Genomic DNA, 9,587 nt, shown 5'->3' with positions numbered 1-9,587 from the left:
TCTCACTGCAGCCAGCAAATAGCATGTCACTATGTATCAGGAAGAAATTCCAATCATACTGTTCTTTGAAGAATGCTTACCTTAATAATAAGATATAACCAGTAATGCTAGGCTTGTAAAAAAATCTTTCATGAAATTGTTGTTTGTATAATCTGCTTTGGGATTAAAAAAAACAAACCATTGAAGCTCCATTTCTGTCCATTGAATAGATTGAAGAGAAAAAAATATTTGGGCTAAACTCTGTTTGGTGACACTGATGGAAATTTGAAGTAATTATTTTGGTAAAGTTAGTCCAAACATAGGTTTCGTGACTGGATAAAGTGTAGACTGTGTATAGAAGATTTTTTTTTCATTTTTGAATAAATTCAGCAAAATGAGTGACACTTGCAAATGTATATATTGAGTAATTCAGATGTGAAGAATATGATTAGTTTGCATGTCATACTGTCATAAATATGTTGCTGATAGAAAATTTTGCTCTTTGCTTATATCTTTCTATGATGTGTCAGTTTGAAATATTTTCTTTAAAGACTCTTCATGGTCTTTTTTGGTTTGGTTGGTTGGTTTTGTAGCTGTGGCTTAAATAATAGCATAAGATTTCAGGAAAAAAACCCAAAAAACTGACCCAGAAGTGTCTTTATATCCAGTGTGCTGGTCATTGATAAGTTTTAAATGAGGGAAGTCAGAGTGCAACATTTGGTGTGCTTTCCTACCCCAGAAGCTGTACTGCTAAGGGATAGCCCAGGGAGGAGCTGGACAGTTCCCTCCGCTGCCTTTGTATGCCAAAGGGTTTACTTTTCTTTTTGCCTGGAAGAAGTAGTTGTAGTACCAGAAGGCATATCACTGGAGGGCCTACCTACCTACGCACAGCTGCGAGATGGAGGTTCATGCAGTATTAAGTTAGAGACTGTAACTGAGAAGGGTGGCAGGAGGAGTCAGGAAGGGTGCAGGCAGGCTGGTTTAATCCAAAGAAGGGAGATTTTTACTGCAATTCAAGGGTAGTGTTTAAGTCATGTCTGCTAAACTTGAGAAGGGTGGGACTTGAAATCAAGAAGTTAACATTGGTTTACCAGAAATTAGATCTAACTAATGAGTGAAATAATGAAGAGCTGGATCCTCTACAAGGAGGGTGCTTGAGAGGATTAAAAGTAGAACATTGTGGAGCTTCAATTCCTGACATGGCAGAATAAGCACGTCAACACTTCTGGGTTACCAGGGACTCCAGTGGGAAACATGGGCTTTTGTGTTTCTTCTCCTTGCATCTTTCTCTACCACTTCCTACCTGTGCTGTTTTCCTCCTATTCCTTCTTTCTCTTCTAGCTTTTCATGGGATCTTGAGAACCAGCTACCTTGGATGGATTCATTGTAGTGAGGTAAGACTGGCCATCGGCTCTTCCTAGCTTGAGAAGGACTAGTGCTGAAGGGACAAGGGCAAGGCAGCAGCCTTGAGCTGGGGCCCAGACCAACCATTGTCAGAATCAATCTGCCAACTGGGACTGATCAGTCAGTGGCTACTCTTGCCTCTGTGTAATTGTGATACCAGCCTCTAAAGCTGTATTTCCCTTACTTCTTTGTGGTTTGCTGCCTCTTTCCAGCTGTGTGTCTTTCCATCCATTTAAAACAATGACAGAGTAGCCACCATGCAGACCTATGTGAAATTTGGCAACAGAGCAAGCCCTTTCCTTTAGCATTGAAAAGGCTCCTCTGACAAGCCTACCTGTCACTGCCAGACATACGCAGGAACAGCATTTTTAACTCCTTTTGCATCAAACTTCTCTACAGAAATCAAATTCTGAAGGGAAGTACCTGGAACCTGTCTTTATTTCTGTGATCTTCCATTTGAAACAAAACTAGTTTTAAATCCCTTCCATTTGCTTAGTGGCTTCAAAGCCCTGAACATACACTTGCTACGTGCTGAGAAGTAGGAAAGATAAACAGAAACCCTTAGAAATACCTAGAGTGATTCAATATTATTCTCTGTTTCTCTTGCATTTATTTTAAACCTATGTTTTATTTTCCTTTGCTCCCACAAATACCATCTGTGCATCTGGGTGGAGTACATGCTCAGTCTGGGAAATCTGCCTTACCAGCTTCAGTCAAACTGGCTGCCAGCTTCATGGAATGTGTTGGAGTGGTCCTTGTCAGATGGCTCCTGCATTTCTCCAGACCATGCCTTAGAGAGGTATACTGTACTTGTTTGTACAGCTGTAAATTTTAAAAGGCTGGCTTATTTTCAGCAGGACCGGTAAAGGAAAAAAAAAAGTGTGTTAGTTGAATGCATTACTGAGCTGAACTGAAAACATGCACGTGTGTATTTCGGACTGCTGTTACCGGGTTCTGCTACAAAATCATTAAACAAAATAATCTGTACCTCTGATGAGACAACTGGCCATTATCAGCAGGTATGCTCCTTTTGATGTGGTGAAAGTACAGAAAAGGCTCGTCCATGGGAGACATATAAAAAGAAGTTTAACCAGCATCTCCTAGGCTTCATTTCAGTTCCTTATGCCTGTTATTCCCACTACTAACCTTAGGTGACAGGAGAAACTACAAGTTTCCATCTCTCTGCCAATTATTCCTGGCATTTTATATTCTCCCTTCTCCAAAGGACTTTGTGTATCTTTGAAGTGGCTCTGATGGTTGACGGTGAGGTGCTTTAAAATGGTAGCTGACATACCTTGACCCAGTTCACTGGTTTTGTCTCTGAGTGAATTTCATGGGCTACTTCTTTCTCAGAAGTGTAAACATGTGAACAATTCCTCAATTTAGTTTTCAACTCTGTGGATAAATGCTTATGAGGCTTTGGCCAAAGTTACTTTGTTCTGGTTTTCATGGCTGCAGATAGATGCACTGAAGGTGATAAAATTGTTTAGAGGACTGGTGACTGGCAAAGAGCTCTGAGCTAGGACTTGCCATTAGAGCAGGACTTCACATCCTGTCACAACAAAACAGCTGTTTAAAACTCTGAGTGATACATTAAATGTTTCCTTAAATTTTCAGAAGCAAGTTTGTATCTGAACTTCACTGCCTTCAAGGTATTTATTTCAAGAAGCTGGGTCAACGTTTCTGGAAGTGGTGGAGTTCCGTAAGTGACTAGAATACAGGAAAAGTAAAGCTTAGTCTCCTAATTCAAATCATTTTGGGGTTTCAAAAAACTTCTAGTCACCTGAAGCCTGTTACTGTCACATACTCCATGCTTAGCTGTGTCTCTTTCTAGTTATTTACAGAAACAAATTCAATCTAGGTTTTTGGTGGAGAATGCTTGTAAGGTATGTCCTTTCTAAAAGCAAAAAATTAAAAGCAAAACTATACCCTTTTAAAAGTAGCTAGTGTCTGTTTTTATTCAAACTAACATGTTCTTCATTTCAAGGCTGAAGTTGAGGAATAACTTCTCTTTTCCAAACCTTGTTCTGGTGATTGAGAGGGCACATCATGTGCTTTGTGAAAGGTTGTATTGACATACATTAAAACACTCTCATGATTCAACACCTCCAGCTGTTGGACACTTAGAAAAATACGTCTTTGTGATTCACTTTAAGTGATTTTTAAACTTCAAATCTTAATTAGTAACTCAGAAGGCTAAAATAGATCATTAGTTCCTTCAGCCTGACCTCTAGTGGAAAATATGCCATGGAATGGCTGCCCTTCTCCTGAGTATAGTTTAATGACGGCATGACTTCCAGGAAGGTGTGTGATCATTCAGAGACTTTGGGAGACAGGCATTATTTCACTCTTTTCTGTGACATTGTTTCTCTCTGGAATATATGCACACTAAACTTAGTCTTTAAAATCAGAGTAAATTCTTTTTGTTGCCTTTGTTTGTTGTTTGTTTGGTTGGTTTTTTTAATTGAGGCAGTTATTATTAAATTACTGCAGTGCAAGGAGGAATATGAAATACTTTTAAATCAGTGCTTTCCTCCTACAAAGCGCTCTGCTCTTTATTCCTGTGCACCCTTGGAAAAACAAAAATTTAGAGCCCCTTCGCACGTCAAAAAAGTACCTACTCTCCTGTTTTAAAAGTAGGTATGAAAAATGTGAGGTACAATGCCTGAATTTTTTTTCTGTATAATAGTGCTAATTAAGCATTCTTACAAATATATGTTATGGTGAATATATGCACACGTGGGACTGTATTCTGCACAAATGCTTTGCAATGTATGAAATTGTAACCGTGATCCTATGTCAAATTCTGTAAGTAGTACTACAGTGATGTAGGGCATCCCGTGCTAGCCTGGAGTGAAGCATCTTGAAGTGGATGCTTATAAAAGAGTGGAAAGTGACATCTCCGGTATGCTTTCTTCAAAGCCTACTGGGCTGTAATGTGGGTAGGGAAATGGTGGCTGACTTGTATCAACTGGTCAGCCTCCAGTCCTTCACACAGCATTTCCAAGTACTGACCTGCGTGCTAGGTGGCTACTTTTGCCATGGAAACACATTTGAAAGTAATTTATTTTTACGCATTAAAGGACATTATTTTAGCAGTGGCCACATAATCTCCACAATTGAATGCTTTTATATCTAGTTCTTTGCTGGTGGATCCCAATGTGCATCACCACTGACAGCATCTTTCTTTTATTCTACATCTCATGTGTGCTGGTGAGCTTAAAAAGAGGCAGTTCAAAGAAACCTGTCTTTAGAAAAAAAAAAAAAAAAAAAGAAAAAAAGAAGAGGGTTTGTCTCATGGGTACTGCTTGTCCAGTGAGAGGGGATAAATTCAGAAGGTAGTGTCAGTCCTACAGAAATAGTGAAGAGTTAAAAAAACAAAGGGAGGACTTAAAGGAGGGAAGTACTTTAATGTTGGCTTAGCACAGCATCAAGGAGCACACTGGAGGAAGACTAGTAGAAGCATTGTAAGAGAGGCAGGTAACTTTCTGCTTCTATGGTTTTATTTTATAAACCCACTTACTATCTCTATTTAAAATAAGTTCATTTTTAAGAATGTTTTTCTTGTGCATCCAAACATTAAATATCTACAAAGAGGATTATAAATACCTCAAATCAGAATGGAGGTGACCAATGAGTTGGGTCAACTTGGTAGCTAATTCTGTTTAATTTGTTGCCTCTTAAGGCACCTGTGGCACACGGACTGCTCTGGGAGGTAGGAGTTGGTATTGTGTGGCTACAGAGAACAGCCTATGAAACTGCCCAAAAAATGACATCATGCCTACAGCATTGGAGAGGATTATTATTTTTTTTATTTATTTCCCAAGGAAAGTAATATTTGACACTTGTTTTCAAATTTATGGAAAAGTATCCCTTTTCACTGTAGTATATTCATGGAAATTGGAAAGAACCTTCAGAGCAAGGGTAAGTTTGTCTGGGAGATGGGCAGAAAGGGTTCAGCTCTATAGGTTGTTTCATATTTCTTGGAAGAATTTCTGAGCTTTGTCTCTTTAACCTTCACTTAGAGAAGAACTGTAGGGATTGGTGTATGTGGAATTGCCACTGAAGTGCTCAAGGTAGGTTAAAATTCTTAATCTCTAGGTGTCTAAGAGACCTCTATATAATTGTTATAAAGGTTGAACTTCATCTGCTGCTTCTTTTGATAGAAAGTGACACTAAAAACTCAATTTTCCTTAATGAGCCTGCAGTAACAGCCTAGCATGCATGACTGCCTCATTTAATACCAGGTAGCTATACAACACAGAGTTGTTTACTATGGGATTTTCACATCAAACCTGTGAGCAGGTGTGGTCCATCTTACAGGCTACAGTTCTCAGCAGGGTTTACAACTTATGTACTTTTCATGTGGGTGTCCCTTCAGTGCTCTTAAAGGGGTGTTTTCATAATAAAGGTCCAGTTTTTTCTTGTACAAAAATGTACAGATTTGTAACAAATGTACAGATACTCCGATAGTAAAGTCAGCCAGGACCACACGGTTCATTTTACTCAGCTCTTCTGTTGTCTCTCCAGCAATTTGGATTTTGCTGTCGATCTCTCCTTGTTAGCTGACAGATGGTTTATTCTAGTAACATTTCATGAGCACTTCATTATGAGTATGATGAAATGTTCACTGCTAATATAAGTGATAAGCACTAAATCTTATCATTGCTCATTGGGTGAGTTTTCGGAATTTTTGTCAAACTGGAGTTTAGTTTCTGTTGATGCTCAGCCGTTGGCTGGATTTTAATATACCTGTGTACTTTCAAGGTAAATTAAAGTAGTTCTGCAGGTCCTCTTGGTTTTCCTTAGTATTGTACTGCAAGTGAAAGCCAAGATGCGGTTTCCTTCTTTGTGTCTGGAGTTCTGTGGCAGCATTGTTTGTTTATGGCTTTCATTTAGATTAAATTTATTTTGAAGAATCTGACTTTCTTAAGACATATTTGACTTACTTAAAAGAATGCCTGTTAGTTCTCCTTTTGTTTCGCTTCATCTTTCTGCTTTGCCCAAGTGGAGTTTAGTGTTAAGTATATTACTAATGTAAGCATCTATGTGTTAGAAAACAATAAAATAGGCAGACTTTTTCCTTTCTTTAATTTTATCTTCCCTTCTACCTTTTTCTTTCCTTATGAGAAAAGAGTGACTCAAACTCCAAGCGTGGCAGCAGGTTTTCCCTGCCTCTGCTCGTTCTTAACGTCGTGCCCGGTACCACTAGATGTCCCTCTTTGGCTTTTTTATTAGATTTCGGGATTGGGCCTGTGAAGGATAAAGTAGCTGTGCTGTGTGTCTCTGGCAGTTGGAGTTTTAGGGGGGAAGATATTTTGCTACCTTTAAAGAAGGAAAATGTAATAGATATTAAGGCAACATAGTGTCTCTGTACACTAAACCTGTACAAAAAAAAAAACTTTATTGAAAAAGTGACCTTTGTGAAACAGAGTATTTAACCTCTGGCTGAAGCATTAAGAATGTTTTGGTTTTGTTTTGCTTTTCTAAATTAATAAGGCACCAGGCAACTGCAACATCTGAATTCTTCTACTGAGCTTCCCCAAGAACTATGCAATATATATTTTGTCTGCAGTTGTTTTTGATAAGTAAATACATTTTATGATTTGTATTTAGCAGTAGGGTAACCGGAGCGGGACTGAGGCTGTTCAAAAACTTAAAGTGAGTAAAGAAGCAGAAATAAAACTCAGAAGCTGTGTCTGTCTGCCACAATATCCAGAGGAGAGACTCAGCACCAATAGTTTACTTGAAAATATCTCAATAGTTACAGAATTCAACTTGGGAATTTAAAGGTGCTGTAAAACAATGTTGCTGTATTTATACAAAACCGGGATGCCCTATAAAGCAATGTGTGCGCAGCAGATTTACTTGTCACACAAAATGCCAGGGAAGTGGTGGGGGGCATCTTTGAGTGATCCACTTGGCACAGAGGTGGAGTACAGTGTCAGCATAATGAATAGGACCTTGCTTGGTGGATGGAAAATATTTTAAAATGAGTTTTTATTTAATGGATTTGAACTTTTCATGCCCAATTACCTTTTTGCTGAAAGAGAACAATAATAATAATAATAAAGTGCAAAGGTTCAGTTTCATTCTAGAAATAGGGAAATGTGCTTGGAGAGCTGTCAAAAGGCACAGCCAGATCTCAGGAGCATGGAGCAAGGTAGCTAATGCTGTGGAGCGCATGTCCATCAACTTCTTTTGTAGCTTTCTTTGTCCTTGTCAGTGCTAATGTGACAGAATGGGATGAGTCATGTACAGGGATGGATGATAACAGAGTTGGTTAAGGTCAGAGAAAGTATGTCCTTGTAAGGGGTTTTATATGATTTCCTTAATTTGTCCAGTTAAGTCTTACAGGCACATGAATTATGGAGAAACCCACCCTGCAAAATGAAGCTAACAGGATTTAGGGAAACTATTCCAGGATATATAGAAGTAAATCCTTCCCACAGAAAGCTTAATCCATCCTATAGCAGGAATGTAAGACGGATGAAGAAAAGCAACAATCTCTATTAAATTCTATGGGTCTTTTCCTCCTGAAATAACCTGTTCTTACGAACCTCCATTGTAGGAATTTTTAACTTCAGGCACATGTACATCTATGAAGAGAAGCTAAGCCCAGATGTGTTGATCTGTACAAAATAAAAGTGTACTTTTAAGAGTGTATGTAAAGAGAGAGGACACTCTGAATGTTATTTATTTAGTTCTCATTGCTATATCTGGGTTACAGTGTATGGGCTGTAGACCTAATTTAGAGACCGGTGAATTGAATGGAAAAGTTCTCACTGACTTTCACAGGCTTTGTATCTAGACAAGTAGCCTCTAGCATATTCCATCTATTCAATTAAGTGTGCAGAATACAGCCTGCACTAAAACATTTATTGCAAGTGACAGTGTCCAGATAAAATACTATGTTTTGTAAAATTTCAGAGAAGAAACCTCTCAGGTAGGTGCCACCATACTTCAATTCTGCTATAACTATCACTAGAAGTGGCTGGTCCATTGTTCACATATTCTTGATCACAGCAAGAGCTTTATTGATGGTTGGCCTTTGACTTGGCGTTACTGATGGCTCATATGGTGCAATCCTCAGCAGGGGACATAAGAGAGCACCACTTTAAATGGATCCTGCTGGCCATGTGGTGCTGTTTTGTTCTGTACACTTCTAAAAGGGCCACTGTCAACTTGAAATCTAGTCAGTTAAATACAAACAGGCTAATAGGATCTTCATGTCCCCAGGTCCTTTTGCCAGTTTCTTTGGGACTGCAATCAAGAGTATACTATGTTTAGCTATGTTTTTTTCATTCTTGTTGGTGGCTTTTTTTATGTGTGCATATGCATGTTTGCATGTGTACGTGTGTGTGAAAAGTATAAACCATGCTAAAGGAGGTACTGTCTTCTTTGCTGACATGGAAATGAAGGAGTGAATATGACTAAACAGAAAGCACACAAAGTAAATAATCCGCATTTGTTTTGTGTTTTTCACAAAGTAAGAATAAAAGGTATTTTTCCTTGCATCTTTCAGTTACTAAGAATTTTGCCTGACAATTTACATGGAATGAGCTTAGCAGTAGAATAGACAAACTGACTGGTTTTTTATGGCAACCTTTAAAAATAATAATTTCAAGAGTTGTATAAAGTTTGTTAGATCTGATTAATAATTTTTAAATTATTTTTGAAACACTGGAAAAATCATTAAAATCTCTCTGATTTGGAGAAATCAAAGTATTTTGTTTTGTAAAACACTACAATTAATTATTTTTACAATGGATGCAGTGGATTTTCTACGCATTTACCTACAGATAACATTTAACTATGCTTACACTAACTTCTCTTTTATCTAGAACCACCCCTTCTGAATTAATAGTTCCAACAGTGCTTAAAATTGGAGTCTGGAGCTGCTCAAGAAGGTCTGTGTTTGGTCACACAGTGGGCTATATGTTAGAGAATGCCATGGGGGCCAGAGAGGGCTGCTCATTAGAGGACTGATTCTAGAAGGATCGAAGATCATCAGTTTCTGTGGAGTGCAGGGCAAATTTGTGGCATTCAGCACTTCAGTTTGAGTTGTATGGGTTTGGGTCAGAACTATTGATTTGGGATATTGAAAGACTGTTGGGGTGTTTTCTGGTCAGAGCACTAGATGACTTCTAGAGAGCTACCCCAGCACCAGCAACAAAAGCAATGCAAATTGTGGACAACACATA

At 38.4% G+C, this 9,587-nt stretch overlaps 1 protein-coding gene across 1 annotated transcript in view; it reads left to right on the top strand.

The window, feature by feature from the left end:
* Positions 1-95: 95 nt before the first annotated feature.
* The window catches only part of LOC308065656 (uncharacterized protein), an 80,590-nt gene continuing 71,098 nt past the window's right edge, over positions 96-9,587 (top strand). Inside the window, exon 1 of the mRNA XM_080391818.1 lies at positions 96-2,182. Within this exon, the coding sequence (XP_080247944.1) occupies positions 2,006-2,182 (177 nt within the window). The 5' untranslated portion in view covers positions 96-2,005. The remainder of the gene's footprint in view (positions 2,183-9,587) is intronic.

The sequence above is a fragment of the Falco punctatus genome, assembly GCF_963210335.1.
Source record: "Falco punctatus genome assembly, chromosome: 6".
Lineage (NCBI taxonomy): Eukaryota > Metazoa > Chordata > Aves > Falconiformes > Falconidae > Falco > Falco punctatus.
This window is presented reverse-complemented; position numbering and strand designations above follow the sequence as displayed.